The sequence below is a fragment of the Triturus cristatus genome, chromosome 4_2 (genome assembly GCF_964204655.1).
Source record: "Triturus cristatus chromosome 4_2, aTriCri1.1, whole genome shotgun sequence".
Taxonomy (NCBI): domain Eukaryota; kingdom Metazoa; phylum Chordata; class Amphibia; order Caudata; family Salamandridae; genus Triturus; species Triturus cristatus.
Window position 1 is genome coordinate 718,283,574 of NC_140586.1, and position 19,007 is coordinate 718,302,580.

Below are 19,007 nucleotides of genomic sequence, written 5' to 3' on the forward strand. Positions count from 1 at the left end.
CACGCTGCTTTCTGGGTAGGAACGAGAATGAATTGCGGGTCGAGTGTATTGATGTTAGGTTGAGTTGATAATTCTAGTCCCCAGACCTCTGGGTCTAGTAATACTTTTAAGATTTTTCGAGGTCTACTTTAAACTTTGGTTTTTTTTGGTGAATGTATACTTTTTTAACATTTAAACAAAACCCGATCTTTTATCACACCTCACTTTAACGTTACTTTCACCTTTTGTTTTTTCAGTATATATATATTATACCCCCCCCCCCCAATCCTGGCATCTGCAAATGACAGGCGATGTCTCAGTGGGGATATAACACAAAACGTTTATTATTCCATCAATCCACCCTGATGCGTTTCGACGGCGAACCGCCTTGATCACTACGTCGGGCACCATGAATTTTCACACTATATAGTGACATATATCATATATACATACATATACACACACACACCACATGTACATAGTGTCCGTGTTAACTACAGCACAGTAATATATGCACATGGTCATTTTATCATTTTCGCTATACTGGGATTATTCAAAATGCAGAGGGCACAAGGAGGTTGCTATTCGGCATACCAATTGGGTCATTTGATTTTTTTAATGTAACTTCTATATTCATAAATATTCACAAATAATTTAAAGTGGACAACCTATGAAGGCAGTTCAGTCAGTATTCAGGGTATCGTGTTCTTGTATATTACACTTATTACTGAATAACTCAGTCTTTCAGCTACAAGAGCAGGAATGAAATTGCCATTCTCTAATCACTTACTCAAATTACGTCAATTTCAAATGGGCAGAGAAAAACAGGCAACTAAAACCAATTTACTTTTCGGGAAACTTTCCTAGAAGTGATTAGCACAAATGAGCCAAGGGATTATCTACTTCCTCTCTACCTTGTTTTCTGGACGGTGTTCTTCCATTTGATCGGACCATTAACATTAAAACTCCAACAGCGGCATCATTAACATTCATATCTTGTCATTGTAAATTTCAAGAGTCGCCACAAAATTATTCATGTTGTCCTCATTACCTTTAATTTACGCTCCTAGTTGCTCAATGGCATTCATCGGTCCCCGGGGAGAGTACAAAGGCTAAAGTGCTAGAGTTGTATGAGCAAGTGATGTGTACTTTGGTTTATAAGGCACAGGGGTATCTATCCACAAACACCGGAGACTACAGAGATATCGCTACTTGGAACCTAGAGCCTTATCTCCTAGAGATTGTTCGCCAATGCCACATGCAAGATAGCAGAGATTACAGATAAAGGATAGCCAAGCCTATTTTACAATATCCTACTCAAACTATGCCCCATGGCGGGAGTTTGCTTTTGGATAATTTGCAACTAGGATAATGATACTATTTTCCCTTCACTTTGGTGAAATCTTCATCGAACACCCCTTGCAACATTCGCATCATGGGGCTATGGTAGAAGCCGCGAGTTGCAGAGGATGCTCATTTTAGATACGGTTCTTCCTTAAATAGTTTTCCATTCTCCCACCCTCATACAGCGAAGGCAAAGAAAGAGAAAATAAGCATTAAAGAGACAGTGTATTATCCCTTACTACTCTCTCCACGCTTCCTGACAGATGTTCTGAATACGAGTCGCCTCTACAGAATTTACCGAGGTTTCTGCATTTATTGAACCTAGCAGGTGCTCGCTACCTGCATGGATAAGGATTATCCTTTACCATCTCAAATTCAGGAAGTTGATAGAAGTGGCTGCCACCATTCAGATGATTCAGTCATGCTCAGTTCACCTCAGAGATAGCCGGTCCTTCATGTTTGGCCAACTCTTCCTATCAAATCTCGCACTTGAGGGATACACACCGCTATAAGATCGCAATGCCACAACAGTGTGTCCAAATTGCAAAGCATTACTGTGCCATCCAATGCAAACGTTTGAACAGCAAACTACGGACAATGGGAAATATATGCAAGCACAACTGTATCCCTGTTAAGTTGCTCTGCTGGACCTCATGCTTAAAGCACAGCAACAAGTTCACTTTGACACAATGAAGGACATATGTAGAGCTAATTTAGAATATACAAACTTGTGCACATAAGTTGCTCAATAAGAGTAACCCCCTATCCAAAGCCTGTAAATATAAACTAGTGTTTATATATTTTACTTGTATCTCTTCCCTTCACCTCATGCTTAATCACAGCCACATGTTTGCTGCAATACAGTTGAAGCATCCCTGAACCTTTATACTAAAACTCGTCCCATATAGGTCACACAATATGCTCACATTCTTTCAGCCATGCATAATTCCCTTAGCCAGTGGAAGTGCTTTCAAGGCTGTGGATCACTACACAAAAATTAGAATACAAACATGCAATGTACAAAGTAGATTACCCTAATCTTTATGTGGACCACAGCAGTGTAGACGATAAACTTGATTTGGTTAGAAAAATCACTTAGTCTAAATTGACATCATTTACTTTTGCAAAATGTGTTTTTGTGAAATTTATTTTCCCATTAAAACTGCAGAATTAGAAAGATTAAGACAGACGCCACTGTAGATGTATCTGGGTTTAATTAAGTCAGTATTTATTCATATCTTGCAATCTGTGTCATCATCAAAGGAAATAAGACTTCTACATTGGTGAGGCTGTCCTTCAACGAACATGTTTCGTGATTACACGTATTTGGTGGTGGTTTAGAGGAGTTTATGGAAATATCACTAAGGATTACCTTTGAAGGCTTCAACAGCAAAACCTTTTCTCTTATATTGCCGAACAAGCTCTTGCACAACCGTTGGACAATAAAGGAAAGGTTAATTGCATAGTCCACTGGGAGAACCTATCTTATCTATGTGTCAGTCAGTGAAAATCTGAGGCAACAATGTTTATTACAACATCAACTACCATGGAAGATTCTCAAAGCAAACTCCTCCGCTTGTACTGAGCCGCACACTTGCACCACTTCAACACTAAAGACCAGCATGGTCTCTGATCAATGCATTTAATTAATGCTTCAAAAGCATCAGGTTATTTATTTTCTCCAGCCAAGGCATAGGACTCCAACATTTGCTTACGGCAGTGCCAAATGGAATGATCATGCTAATAACTGCAGCAGCAAGAAGAACTGTATGTATGAAGAAAACAACTTCTCTGAACTTTACTTTATCCAAAGGCCTTCCTTTGAACTGAAGTATGACAGAAATGCTGGCTTAAAAAAATAACAGTTTGCAAGATCCCTACAATTGTCAATTTTCATGTTTTGCTAGAGGTGCTACCAGAACTATGAAGCTGATCAAATAGGCAACTAGAACTCAGAAGCATGGATTTCACTCTTAATGACAGTTTACAGCGGTTTTCTGTGTGTACTCTTGTTTATTTATTTATTTAAAGGGTCAAATTTCAACCTACAACAGCATCTATACAAATATTTCATATGAAAAGCCACATTAAGAGAACACGCTACCTTTGCGTTGACGAAAACAATTTCCAGTTAATAAAAACCTGCAGAAAAAGGTAATGAGATACTGTAAACGCAGAAACTGACACCAAGGTACACTACACATACACGTAGGGTATGGTTACAGGTTGTGAGGAATTTTGTATAGAGATTCTGCGCAGCTGGAATTACCAATACCGGTGGCAATTTCCACAAGGAATTGAATTCCTGCAATTATCAGTTAGACCCCTTGGAACGAGGAATACATTTGCAGACTCTGCATTACTGGATGGATTTCTGCACAGAATTCCACATTTCATGAATGAGGAGAATGCAGACATGTACCACCTTTGTTGAGCAGATGGTAAGTGTCTTTTAAGTAAGGGTGAGGAAGCAGGGGGTGCAGAGGGGAGGGGAGAGAAGGGGAAATGTTGGCTGGAGGTAGAGGGGAGAGCATTACATGCACCCCCTTATGTTTGTCTAAGGGTCAGGTGGGAGCTGAAGAACAGGTCTGAGGTGCAGTGCAACCCTTTCCCAAGACAATATTACTGGCTGGAACTTCCTGTCGGTACAACCTGGTCCGGGGGTTCCCACACCATGAACATCAGGCTACAAGAACATCAGCTTACTTAAAATTGTGTAAAGAGAAATTCCACTTTACACAACTTGTAGCCAAAGAATGCTAGTCAGAATAAATAGATTTCCAGGTTGTTTGAAAGGGGAATCATGCAGGTGCTAACCCATCTAATGAAAAGGAATTTCAAAGCCACTGATTTGCAAATGAAACCGTGTGCCTGGACACACTGCTATTGTGCGATTAGGGATACCCAAACATAGAATGCTGTGACTTCTTGTAGCTCCGCTACCAAAACCTGATTTAAGTTTGCCAGTCATATACTTGCAGGTTATGCAGCAGACGGTAAAAAAAATACAAAGGTACCAAGGAAGCTGGCTCCAAAAGAAAAGGTGAGATGTAATCAAGCTTACGAGTACAAATGTGCTTTGAAGTGTAAGACAGCTCGGAAAGAAGGGGGAGAGAAAGCAGCGCGACCTCGTAGAAGTGTATACCCACAGCAGATCTTGTTCATTACTGCTCCACAGTCAGTGGTAGAATGGAAAGGAGTAATCGGCAGAAAGAGCAAGCAGACACTACCCTATTGCAATGGAAATGGAAGTTAAGATACAGTCTACAGAGAAACGCAGGGTTTCTAAACAGTAGCAAAGAGAAAAGGATAGATACCCATAGAGAATAGGAGGAAAGCCAAGAAACAGCTAGAGGATGACATCAACAGAAAGTTAGTTTAAGAAGGATTTAGTTACGGAAAGGAGCCAGACATCCAGCCTTTCATAGGGCTGGGACAGTCCTGAAGAGCTGAATGTTGACGAGAGAATACATTATTAGAGTTGAATGCCAGCTCATACAGGTAGAAACTGAAGTCCATATAAATGAAAAACATGACCGACACCAAGACTGATACCTAGGAGACACTATAAACCATGAGGATTGGCCAGGACCCAGAGCCCAAGGTTTCCTTGCTGGATGAAATGAGTCCCGACAGAAAGGAGAAAAAAAAACGTCCCTCACGAGTTGTGAAGGTGGTTCATGGTCAATGTACCAAAGGCTGCCAAGGAGATCCAGGGGGCATGAAAGTGCAGTCACAGTGAAAAGCCAGTAGCAAAAACCAGACTGATGGGACCAAACAAGGTGACTGGAAGCAAGGTCAGTGTGCAGTTGGATATGTGTAAACTGTTCAAAGAGCTTGCCAATGAATGGGAATCGTAGATTGACCGGTAATTGGCCCGAGCATTCAGACCCAGATTTAGCTGTTTTTGTAAAGTAGGAACTCCACCTTCAAGAAGAAAGCATTAAAGAGACAGAAAATACAGATGGCATGAGGTTTGTATTCAAGCAGTGCAAAATCTAGGGGATCATTAGCACACAATGTAGGTTCCATGAGAGACAGGATGGAATTAAAGTACTCAGTAGCTAGGGGCAGAAACTTGCACCACTCTCTGGAGGAGTAAGAGTCTCCAAAGGACTTTGATGATTCTACAAGAAACACTGACTTAGCTTAGACATAGGCCATTGGGATGGTGCCAATTAATCACCAATCACAAATCTCACCATAACAAATTTTGAAAGAAAAAGCAATTTTGTTTCGGGACGGAAGTGTCTGGAACCCTATGTGACATTTCACACAGGGAAAAAAACAAAAGTATTTGCTAAAATTTCACAAAATCATCACCTCTTGCAAGATATTAATTTGCGCCTGACGTTACAGCCTAATTTCGACACTTTTTTTAACGAATGTAAAAGGGTAGAACTGAATAGGATACCTGTTATATACATCTAAGAGAACTGATGTGTTATTGGTCTGGCAATCAGTGGGAGAAGATTTTCTTTGCAAGTCATTGGATCAAATATAACTCAGGTGGTTGTGATTAGGATTGAGCAAAATTTAAATTAAACTCACTTATTTCACGTAATTGAGAATTTTGTGTTATGTTTGTTATATTAAATTATGTAATTTCTCGTAATTTTGCATGGTTCATGTAAAAAATAACCACAAACTGCACAATTCACGGTAAACATTTACAGCAAACGCAAAGGAAAAACATCTTTTGTTTGTGGTGGGCTTATTTAAATGGATGCATGTGCCAAAAATATATGCAAGGGTGCATTTCATGCTAATGTACAGCCCAAAATGATGAATCAGCATTTCCCATAATGACGTTGTTGGTACTGGAAAGTCTTCTGCATGGTAATGGACGTGCACTCCTACCCAGAGTGCCCCAACTGTACTGTTTTCTGGATCCCCAAGGCAGATGTTTGTTGGCATAGGCAAATCCGGAACATGCATGTGCACTATGACATAGGCCTGTCTCACCTACTGCGGTCTTGTTCGACAGAGAGGGGAACCCAAAGCGCAACTCTCAGTCATGAAAGGCTGCTGCCTTTACCTGGAGTTAAGCAGCACAGGTGCGGTGGTGGCAGCATACCGTATAGTGATCATACTGAGTAGCGATCAGTAGAAGTGAGCAGGTCCTTTTTAACCTGTACCACTGTACCACTGTAGTGAGGTCTACAGGCTCACTTACTTTGAAAGTTCTGCTGCTGTGTGCCTAACTCACCCTTAGCCTACATCCACTGGTGTGTAGTGCATGTGTGATGTATATGTGCTTGGTGTATATGTGTCTTTGAATGGTACAATACAGGCTAGTGCAGTACTGAGCAGTGTATGTATGTTACATGCAGGTGCTGGGTGTATGTGTGCCTGTGAGTGGTAGAATACATTAAGGATATAGTGCAGTGCCTGTATGCTGTACACGAGAGCTGGTTGTATGTGTGCCTGTGAATAGTACAGTGCCTTCTGGCACTCTGCACAGCTATCTCTTCAAAGGCACTTCTTGCTGTACAGAGTCACCAGTTTTCCACAGATCACGGGCTACACCTCCTTCGGTTTTGAAAAGCGGATAGCCAAGGGAAGCAGATTCCATTGGGCTGCAGCCTGTTAAGTAAAATAGCGGCCCCTGACTAACTTTCCCGATACGATTGGTTGGCTAAGGCTAGGTTGCTACGGCAACCTTGGATTGGAGAATCACAGGACCAGAGTCATAGAGGGCCCTATGAGCATGGCAGAGAAGTTTAAATGTTGCTCTTTCGTATGGGCATCTAGTGCAAGGTTTTTAGGCAGGCAGAGGCAACACTATATCTATCTTTGTTGCAGATGAGTTTCGCGGTCGCGTTTTGCATCACCTGCAAACGGGTGACGAGATAGTCAGCCATCCCCATAAATAGAGCATTTCCGTAATCACATTTTGGTGTCTGGGAATAGACTGTAAGAAGGGGGACTTGAGACAAAAAAAATTGTCAACTGTCATGCAGCTTGTCGGGCTGTACGAGGAGTGGAAGCTCTGCAAGACGACTGCCTGTGACCAGGACTGGGGGCCAAGGCCTGCTACTCTTCCAGCTGGGAGAGGGTACATCAGAGATTGCCATACCGAAGGAGGTGTAGCCCGTGATCTGTGGAAAACTGGTGACTCTGTACAGCAAGAGGTGCCTTTGAAGAGATAGCTGTGCAGAGTGCCAGAAGGGGTTGCCGTGAAGAAATAGGCAGAGCGGATCTGGTCGGAACCCATGTGTAGTAAAAGGACAGAGAGCCTGTATGCCAGAGGGGGCCACTGGGACCAAGCTAGAAGTGTGACCTAGTCAGAATCATCACCGGAGGGGAGAGGCCACAGTGGTGACTCCTACAGGCCTGCATCAAGACTGTTACATCCCTCTCCACCCACCAACCGATGGAGGGATCAAAGAACTTACCGAGTTTGGAGGAGTCAAGGAGAACCCCCGGTCGCAGTGGCTGCACGAGCGAGGGTAAGAAACTTGCGGTCTGCTGAGTGCAGCTAGCTTTGGGCCAGGTGCAAAGAACTTAGCGGAGCCAGCCACGTCAGCTCCAGTGCCTTCGAAGGAGGCACACTCAGGGACTCCCGTTGATCTGATCCTGCAGGTAAGGCTGATTTCAGGCCAGTTAGCCCCATGGGAACTTGCTTGGTAGACAACGCTTTGCCCCTGGAACAATTCTTACTTTTATACAGAGTTAGAAATGGACTCCCCGGACTTGAGCAAGTGAGCTTCATCTGAATGGAGCCTATAGAGAATGTGGAATAGCCACTACTGATAGAACTTGGAGAGAGTGGAACTCAGGGAACCTTATAAGATACACTAGAGCCCTGACCTCAGTATGTCGTATTTCCCTTTGTAGTAGTTACTGTAAAATTTAAAAAACCTTTTTTTCATAACAGCAAGTTTATGACTGGATAATCATTTATTGCAGCAGCGTGTATTTTGAGATGTGAGCCTGTGCTTACCAGCCTTTATCTACCTCCTTACCTCTTCTGCCCCGGAAATGTCTTGGACTGCTCTGCCCCCGAAAATCTTGAGCAACCACTGAGAGTCAAGTGCTGAAGGTGTACATGACCCAGTGGCTCAGGATCCATAGTAGGTTGGGCCCCTCGACATCAGGAGTAAAATGCCTCATCCCCCACAGTTGGGCCCCGTAGTTCCTGCTTGTCCCGTGGCCCTCGGAACATGGTTCTGACATGCGCGAAAGCAAATTAAGTCAATTCCGCACATCCTTGGTTGTGATCAAAGCATCTAACCATCTGAAGCTGTTGAACTTCAGTTTACCCATGCTCCCAGACCAGAATCTTTCATAGAAGTTCTTGTAAGCCAATATGCCAGAATAGAGCAACATTGCAAAAACTAAACACTTTGGGGGGAAAATACTTCAAAAAGGTTAGTAGAAGTCTGTGTTTATGGTTTTAAGTAGAGGTGGGGGAAGAATTTCGTTCCACCCACGGAGTTCATGGAGTTTTGCCCACTCCACAGGGTGATCCGAAAAACTCCGGTTAGTGACGTGGACCAGAGTTTTTTCTCACAAGTGGCTCACCAACGTTAAGTTGCCGAGCGCTTGTGACAAAAAAATTGTGCGCTAGACCTCCTTCTGGTAAGATTTCTCAATGCGGGTGGTCTCAGCAGGTCGCGACCGCTCGCGTTGAGAAATCTGCAGCTCACATTGAGGTAGCTGCCACTCAAGTAGAATGTCTACTTGAGTGGCAGAAAGCTGCAGCGCCCTCTGGCGCGATGCGTACTGCCATTCATGCTGATTTTACTCATGATGTCCCATTAACAGACCTCAGCTTTGGATGGGCCATCTGTACAAGGAGTGAATGGAGATCAACACTCATGTCCATGTCCGTTCAGTCGCTTTACTGAAGAAGAAGGCATGAGTGGTCATGACTGAACTGGGAGATATGTTTCAGAGTTGTAGCAGGCGGTCTTCTTAAATTAAACCACCAACCTGTTGCATATAGTCCATCAATTGCTTTTGCAGCTTACCTGAGCTGAACATGAAGAATTAAGCATCCTTAAAGCCGAATCAAATAGCTCACCTATCCCCTTTCTTTTTACATATTCTTTCCTTCTGACAAAAACAGTGACTGACATGAAACAGTACATCACTGTGTATACAAATAAGAAGCACTGAAGGAAATTTAAAGACACAGTGAGGTAGCTATTGGCATGACCTCCCAGTAAAGAAACAAGCACACTCACCTGAATTGACAGCCACCGAACCTTTGCCATTTTTAACATCCACAACCCAGAGTGCCTCTTTCCCACCAGGACCATCTTTTACTTTGAAGGCGAAGATACCACCAATCTTCTTAACATATTGCTCTCCTTCCTGAAACAGAAATAATTACCCAGTGATTATATCTGATGATGGCTCTGCTGAGAATCTGAGTAACTACTGTTTTCTATTGATCGGGGTGAGCATGGCACATCTGTAAGGCTGCCCCTTTATGAAGCGCTCGGTGAAACCTGGGTAATCCTAACACCCAGCATGATCCCAGCAATGTATTTGGCTCAGCTCATTTAGCAGCCATGTCTTTAATTAGCAGCGCCTAATCAGAGTCCCTGGGTACTGTATTGTAAACCTCGGGCACAACTCTAGATATTTAGCACAATACTTGACATCAACAGACTCCCTCTGACCTTGCACACTATACCCCAAACTCTGGCCAACTCAAGACTTTAAAAGAAACACTTTGTAGAGTTCTCTTGGAAGGTTGAGGCAACTTTATATAGGATTAGACATTGGCAATCATATTCTCCTCCATGGTAACATTTAACTATAATGGCAACAGTAGTGGGAAGCACTTGCCTAATAATTTCACTCCTTGAGAATACTTATTTTAGTCTTATTATTACGGTGATTTGAAATGTTGGCAAGTCTCGCATACCATAATGGTTCCCAGGCGCGGCTGCTCCCGGTAAGCAGCAGCGGGGAGGGTGGGGAAGAGAGGGGATTTAAAAAAACAAAAACACTCACCTTCGGCCGGCCTGCTGCTGCCTCTCCTGCGTCCTCTTCCTGGCTTCTTCTCTGCAAAGTAAGCAGGAAGCGACCGGCTCCCAGCCTCCTGATAGCCAATCATAACCCTGCATTGCAGCGTTGTGATTGGTCTGAGCGCCGTGGATCGGCGCTCAGCCAGAGAATGGAAGGCTGGACATTTTCTCAATGCAGGCTGTAATTGAGGCTGGGCATGTTCAATACAGTCTGCATGGAGAACAAGCAAAGTGTGCATGAATGTTTGGCCGGCCCGACATTCATGCTCAATTACATAGCCCACCACTCCTTCCCCTGCTCTGAGAGCAGAGCAGAGCAGATCTCCCTCCACCCCCGTCCTCGGAGACGCTGCAGCAGGAAAAATAAAATGATTATAATCTAGGAGTTATTATCATGATATTTTTCCTTTTATTCCACTGCAAAATGCACACCCATGACGCTCCTCTGCCTTAGTGGAGAAGCCGCCACTGATGATTCCCCAAACTCCCACACAACTGCGCACTCTCGGCTCAAAAGGAATCTATAAGAAACAAACTACTGTAGTAAACAGTAGCGAAGAATAAAATAAGTGACCATGACCAGGGAAGTACTGAAAACACCAGAATAGTTGCCTGTTGTAATCGGTGCATAATTGATCAAAAAAAGAAATATTAACAGCTTTCTTGACATGGCTTTTGGAAATTAAATTAGAGAGGCTGCTAGCAATAGTAGACATGATGTTTCCAGCAGGAAGCATTTCAATTTTGCAAGAATCAGGACATCAGTTCTAATGTAAAGTAACACTTCACCACGGCATCGAGCGGCCACTCCTGTCTCCTTCCTTTCTGCAAGGGAAGCCAGGCCCAGCACGACCAAGGGGGGCCAAGCACAAATATAACTCCTTTGTAAGCAGGTGTTTCACAACTGACCCGGTTTCTATACTGAAATCTACTTGTTTTTACATAAATTGTGAAAAGTTTATACTTAGCGGGCACAACAGATGGGAATTTCATTCATGCCTGCAGTCACTCTTCACAAAATTACTCAACAAGATAAACCTGTCCCTCCGCTCAGACCACATAATTGACCTCGTGTTTCTCCACTGGTTGTGACTTGCATTTCGAAAGTTCGTTTTTTTAACTATGGCCCAGATACAGTTAACATGTGACAATATGACGAGAAGAAAGTTCAGACAGTTCACCAGGCAACTTATGAAACTAACTAGAAAATACGGTAGTCGTGTGCACAGGCTGACTCAAGATCTACACACAGATCTTCCTTTTTTGCTTCACCGCCATGATTTTAACATACTATTGCCTATCCCAAATTACGTGTGTATGAGAAAGGGTTCCCCTAATCGCTTTTATGTCCAAGAGGAGGGGAGAAAAAACAAATAAAGGAAAAACCTCTTATCTGACCTATCTTATTTTTACAATAGTAGTTACTTATACTTTAAGAAGTCCCCAGAGTAAAATATCATTTCAAAAACAGCTTATTTTTTCATCTTATTATTTTCTTTTTTGTAGCAAAACATTCATATACTTTCTTTTAGCATGTACTTTATATATAATTTGTACATTTCCACAAAAATTGTTTCAACATTAGATTAGATTACAACAATTTATAAAGTTGAAAGACAAAACAGTTTGAAGAGACATTAGGAAGGAACCCCCAAAAAAACCATCACACTATCATTCTCACCTGTCACTCTGCTCTTACATACCATCAGTCATTCCACAAATAAAGGGTTTGTTTTAATTAAAAATGAGAGCCACATCTGGTGTGAGATCCTGCTTGGGTTGTGGTCCAAGAATTAGTAGTGTTCATAGAGTGTTTTAGTCAGAACATTGACATAGGATTCTTCTATGGATCTCCCAGATGTATGGTTATTGGTCTACGCACGTTTCGGAGACTACATACATATTTCACGTCTCCTTCATCAGGACCAGTACATTTTTAGAGATGTCTTTATCGTCTGAGCGGCGATAGGTAGGGGTTCTCTATGTATAAATTGGCGTAGGATGCCCTCTTGCTCCAAAGGCACCTGATCCGTGTTTCAACTCACGGCGAATAAATAGACATTCTAGGAATTAACTCCTCTGTTCAATGAGCAAATATTGATAATTATATGTCCTGATCTGTTGGACAATTGGTTATTCTTATCTTCTTTTTACTGTTTTCAAACAAAGAAGAGATAGGGCCACACTTTCTAGAGCACTATTCTGATTCCATCTAGATGGTTTAAATACACAATTCCACAAGGGGATAAGCTTCGTCTTTTCCTCTACTGAGAAGCCCAATTAGGAGACGTTCAATGCTCAAGTCTTCATTCTCATGGTTTGTAGAGTGCTAGCCCCATTTTCGTTGCCGCCGATAGTATAAGTAACTACTATTGTAAAAATAAGATTGGTCAGATAAGAGGTTTTTCCTTTATCTATCCCAAATTACACCATGATTTTAACATACAATTTTAACATACAATATTGCCTTTCCCAAATTAATCACTGGAATAATATAATTAAGTCGTAAACCGCATTGAGCACCACCTTTTGAAATAAAAGAAGGACACAATTATGGCAGGGGTTTGGGATATGCAAAAACATGGGGCAGACTTAAGCAGGTGTAGTTAAATAGTAAGCCTGGGTGTAGTTCGTGGAGTTTTGCTACGCGGAACTCCGCGAAGTTACACAAAAACTCTGCAAAGTTCTGCGAGAGGCGAAGTGCAGTGTGAAGTGCAGTTTGTGCTGGTTTTTCTGCTGCTCGGGTAGAAATTCTACCCGAGCTGCAGATTGCGAACTTACCATTCGCGATTGTGGACTTACCGTTCGCTCCGCGGAGTTTTCGGCACTCCGCGAGCTCCGCGGAGTGCAGAAAACTCCGCAAACTTCGCGAGCGGAACGAAGTTCACCGCCCAGGCCTATTGAATAGCGCACTTTACATCACCATATAAGAAAGGACAGTCAGCAAAGAGTTTAACACTGCACCTTAGGTGGGTTAGAGCGAAACGCCGCAAGGTACAAACGCCTGGACTATAAGCAAGCTCCTAGAATCAGTTGTGTTCCTTGAACAGTGCTACAACAGCCATCTTGATATAGCGCTTGGGTTGTAGACCTTCCGATAAACTCTGCAAGACAAATCTGACAGCATCGAAGAATAGAGGAAGGGGTTTATTAGTGCTGGTGTTGTGCTTCTCGCAGTGTAAAGGTGCAGCAGTGGAGGCTCTGACCCATGTAAGACACTTGCTCCCTAAATCCTCGGTCATCCAGCCCAAAACCCTTCACCATTTTTGGTTAAAAACAGTCGCATTCCTGTTGCCTCTAGAGAGACGTCCATGCATGTATAAACTTGAAGTTGTACTTTAGGATTCAGAACTTTCCAAGGATGTACCTCAGCTTTGCTCAATATCACACCTTACAATAAGCATTTAACAAAAAAGCTGAAAACAGTGGAGAGTGAGCATGAATTGGGAAGCTATAGTGCCTGCAAGGCTGTGTGTCACTAAAAGAAAGAAACAGGCAGGCAGGATGGGCCAACTGAACATTGTTTTATATGTCCTTCTGAAGAAGTGGAGCCCCACGCAATACTCCACGCGTCCTCATCAGAAAGCCCCGATGCAGTATCTTCAAGATGCATCTCTTCCAATACATTCAATTATTCCATCAATCAGATACATAAATCGTCAAAATGTCCAGAGACCTTGAAGGCATTACAAATGATAACCTTCAATGACATCAGGCATTTGTCCTCCAATATTATAGTCTTCCGGTTTTGATGCTGCCTATCATTTCTTCAGCTTTTGAAAATCCTTGCTATTTTTCCACTTATTTCACTTGAAAAGGATGGCTGCCGAAGGGATTCCGTTATCTCTGCCTTTCTTTCCCGTGTGAATTCATCAATCAGAAACATTTACCTCAAGATACTGGAAGAGCGATTTAAAGCTGGGTATCAATAGAAAACTGCAGATTTCTGAAGGAATTGCTAACTTACGAGGAGATCCATTGGTGGAGAGTACATTAGAGGAAATTTCACCAGTGATGTTTACTCCAAATGTAGCACTTCCTACAGAATCAAAGGTTTTTTCATTATCACCCAAGTCTTAATTAGGCTCTCTGTTCCTAAGTGCTCCATTAGAATCAAACTGTATATGCTTAACTTGCTTTAAAAGTGTTGCTGGCAATTAAGCAAACTACATTTATTATCATCGCATGGTCTAACTTATAAGGCACAAAGACCGAACATTTATTCAGATGTGCTGAGCATGCTCTCATTTTTGTGAAAACCATGCTGCCTTTTATCATGTAATCAAATAGCCTGATTATATTCTAGCAATTCTCCAGTCAATGGTTTTCGAATTAAAAACACAGGGCCAGCGGCATCTAGTTTCCAGACTCCACCCTGTTTCAGCTTTTGCAGGGTGAGCCCACATATATATACTGTTCCAGATTGCTGGCTCAATTTCAGTTTCACGTGATCAACTACTTAAGCCTCCCTAGAACTTTTCCAACGTGGAGAGCTTCCCATTTGGGCCTGTTGGCTCCCATGCCTTATTGTATTGTAATATGGAGGGTACTTGCAGGTCTATAGCACTTAATGCCCATTATGAGACACCAAAGAGCACTTTCTAACAGACTGCATGCTATAACAGGAGGGAGTGTGTGGCTGGAGGGATATTGTATTACAATGTGGCCTACTTGTGAAGTGTTTTGGTGTTGTACATCAATGACCAATATGCTGCTCTTATCCGGTCTTGGGTTGCAGCCCTGACTAGCACAATAGCGGGAAAAGGTGAGAGATAGAGCACACACGTTCACATCCGTCGGGTTGTGAGAAATAATCTGCAGGCTCCTTGTGAGAAGTTGGCCTGATGTATGATGTCACTAGTTCTAGTGTACACCTTATATCAGTCCAAATACCCTTATGGTGATTGGTTGTAAAGTCAACCTTATAGACCAGCTATCCTAGTGGTAGCATGGACAAGAGCAGTCTTAGGCTAAACTCTGAATGGCATGTGAAGCCAGCTGTGATACCATATATAATCCCTTGAATACCAAATGAAAGGACACCACAACAGATATATATATAAAATAAAGTGTATTTATTCTAGTCAAACCCTCAGCACTCTTCATGAGATTAGAGGTAAGTACAACACAGTCTTATTTAAGCATACATTAAGTCACACAGGTAAGTAATACAGTTAGGCCCTAGGGGCCACGCAAACCATATACTAAGTAAGTGGTATAAGAACCACTGTCACGGACATAGAATAGGCCTAGGCCTAGGGAATCGCTGGGGCTACACTACACTAGCGTTAGTTAGGAAGTGGGAGGCCCACGGGATTCGTGTGCAGAGTGGAAACACTCACGCGTAATGCGTAAAAGTCAATAGCAATAGTACAGTTTAGAAAACGGTAGATTTAGGACACTTCCGGAGTAGCTAGGAAGTTGAGACTTGAAAACTAGACACTAGGATAGTCACTATCCTGATGAGCACCGGAGTACCCAAGTTACCTAGCCCACAGGCTGCGGGTGCATAGGGGTGAAGATGCGTCGTTTTCGTCGTCGACTCCTATGGATGCCTGAAGAAAGATGCTGACAGGCAGTCAGTGAAGAGTGTCCGGTGGATCCCAAGGCTGGGATCAAGAAGAGAAGAAACCTGCAAGCAGAAGGGACAGAGTCAAGGTCACTAGCCAGTGACCACGTGGAACCAGGAAGGAACCAGGCGATGTCGTGAAGATTGCAGGTGAAGGTGAAGCTTGTCGCTGCAGCCAGGAGGACCAGGAAGCTTCGAGGACGACCAGGACCAGGAGGCGAGCTGTCCCACGAAGGCTCTTGCTGTCGGCGGCGTCGAAGTTGGACTAGGACTCACCAAGCCTTGGCAAGCGGAACCCACGAAGAACGAAGGACTTGCTTCTGGTGCAGACCAGGAAGGTCTGGGGTGCTTCTTCTTTGCAGAGAAGCGGGAGCCAGTCTGGAGGAGCCAAACCAGCGCAGAAGATTTCAGGGTGCGTCGTCACAAAGGCCACTAGCCAGCGGGCAAGCAACCGGACAGACGCGGCAAGCAGGAAAATGCTGAAGGGCCCCACGCAGGACTCGTGGAGTGTGGGGGGCTGATCTTCGGTGCAGATGGTGCTTGGGGCTTCTCAATCCCCGGTGCACAACTTCGAGGGTACCTCAGAAGCTGCGCTTTAAGTTACTAGCCACTTTTTCCAGGTAGCCGGTCCCACGTCGCTCGTCGCCTCCACGGATCTCAGCTTTGCTGTGGATGTGGATCAGGGTCGGAGAAGTCTGGAAGTCAAGGCTCTGGTCGGGCTCTGCAGTCGGTTCCTCGTAGAACGTGGGCAAAGCAAAGGGTAGTCTCTTGATGGTGCCTGTTTGCACAGGGTAGCCACTCCTTGGCTACAAGCGAGATTCTTCAGTCTTCTTCTTTCGTCGAATGTCGAAGGTCCAGAGTTTCTGTTCAGTTTGGCAGGTTCAGGATAATCTAATCTCTTGAGGCCCAACTCCCACTCTTATACTAATCTGGGGGGCTGGGATACCTGCTAGGTCACGCCTTATGGGTGGGACCTGGGAGGGGGTGGTTACACCCACTTCCCTTTGTCCAGTTTCGCGCCAGAGCTGGGGCTGGAGTGCCCCAGCGCCGGTTTGAACTGGACTATGCAAGGAACACCTTGTGTGCCCCAGGCATGTCTCATTCCTTTCAGCCCACCCTGCCCCAATACACTAAAGGCTGTCTGGGGAGGTGCTAGCACCTCCCCAAGCAGGAAACCTATTGTCCAGGCCTCCCTGGCTGGGATCACTCCCAGCTGCAGGAGGTCAGACTTGTGTCGTGGCAGCAGCATGCATTTTGTGATGCTGAGGCTTTGGTCAGAGGCTAACAGTTGAAGTATGATTTTAACATGTCTTTCCCTCTAGAAGGGGGGAATAATATTCTCATGTCCAGAAATGGCATGGGGGTATTATTCCACAGTGTTAGACACCTTACACGACATGTTTCGATAAAGCCAAACCATAGTTACCATAACCGTCTAAGATTATAAGGCACTTTAAGAGTATATGGTAGGCTATATCATAGAACAGCTAAGGACAAGGTTCCGAAAGCTGCAGACAGGCTCAGCTCATGCTAGAGCACCATCTCACATGTTACCAAGCACTCTGCCTCCAGGATTGTTAAGGCCTGCCATAGGAGTGACTGATAGGTACACATGTGTCTATATGTAAGTTAGGTATAGGAATACTACACCTAAGCAAGGGGTGATTACACGACCTTGCCCCAGCTGAGTGATCAGCCAGTTGTGTCAGAATGGAAGGCCAAGCCAGGGGTGGCATAATACATGCTGCAGCCCCTGGTAGGCCTAGGGTACACCTATGCCATGGGTACCTAGGGTACACTGTACAGGGGCCAATAAGGTGATCCTATCCAAATGGGTTATGCACCTAAAGTACATAGTATTAATTTAGAGAGAGAACAGCAGGGTTGTGGGTCTGATTAGCAGGCCCACAGCCACATCTAAGTCGAAAACCAGTAAAGCAAAAGCAAAAAGTGGGGGTGAACATAGAAAGCAGACCCTACTCTCCTACACTCCTCATTAAAATTCTGGTGACGGGGAAAAGCCACTAAAACATGTCCTGTGCGGGATATAGAAATCAAACTAATTGCACTCTACAGCACTCGAGAGGCAGCAGAGGCATGCACATGGATAGGCTATTTTAGATTCGATACAAGCCGCTGTTGTAAAGAAACAGTTCGCAATGCTTCAAAGTGTCCAAGTGGAGGGACAGATAACAGATTTCTTATTGCACTGGATATATGTCCTCATGGTCATGAATGTGGTTGATTTAGTGGTGTAATATATATACACATTCCATTGTTTGTCCCCATTGTGGGCTCTGATTATATGAATGTTGTACCAGTTACAGCCAGCTGAAATAAATGCCTCGATCAGGACAGACCGTAGAAATGTAAGCTTGAATCAGTCTACAGAACTTCTTGGAGATGCCCAGAGACACCGGTAAAACAGACTGCATAACCAGGAGCAGACAGTTCTCTTTGACTGTTGACAGCAGTCAGACCAGCGGCGCACAGCATAGGACACAAATGCAAATGAAAGTTTGACAGTTTTTTAATGATAGTGCAGCTGAGCTCAGGACAGTATACATACTTTGGAAATATACAGTGGCATTTTCAAAATAGAAGGAAAGTCAGCCTAATTACTGAAAATTCATTGCCTGATTAGAGCTGTAGTGGAAAAGACCGTCTATATGCAGAAATAGGAGAAAGGCCTGTGGCTATTTAAATGTCCTGCTTAGCTATTGCTTACACTACATCAGCAGTCAGAACAAGTGCTGGCTTTTCTTCACTTTGACTATATGATGTGTTCAGTGCTAGAATATTGCCCACTCGTGAAGTCGTGGTCTAGCGCGGCAGCATGAGGTGTTTGTGCTCAGCTCTGACCTATTGGGAATAATGTGCAAAGGCTGTAGTTCCACTGACAGCAGCCTACAGAGGACCTCACTCACCTGCGACTGCCTGTTTGTTATTTTTTCTAAAATCACAAGGATTTACGAAATCATTCTTTAATTATATATATGTTATTCATATTTCTTCAGTATTCTAGCAGTATTGAAAACGCCAGTTACTAAACCCTCAACAGCCACCAAGACCATTTCCTCATTACTTAGTTGCCAGAAAAGGAACCTAGATGGCAAGAAAGAACACGGACT

The 19,007-nt window shown here is 43.7% G+C and overlaps 1 protein-coding gene across 2 annotated transcripts in view; it reads right to left on the bottom strand.

Moving 5' to 3' along the window:
* The window catches only part of LOC146834956 (sterol carrier protein 2-like), a 372,999-nt gene that overhangs the window by 33,255 nt on the left and 320,737 nt on the right, over positions 1-19,007 (bottom strand). For both annotated transcript variants that reach the window (XM_085602598.1, XM_085602597.1), the window contains one exon: positions 9,516-9,645. In XM_085602598.1, coding sequence (XP_085458724.1) covers positions 9,516-9,645 — 130 coding nt within the window. The remainder of the gene's footprint in view (positions 1-9,515; positions 9,646-19,007) is intronic.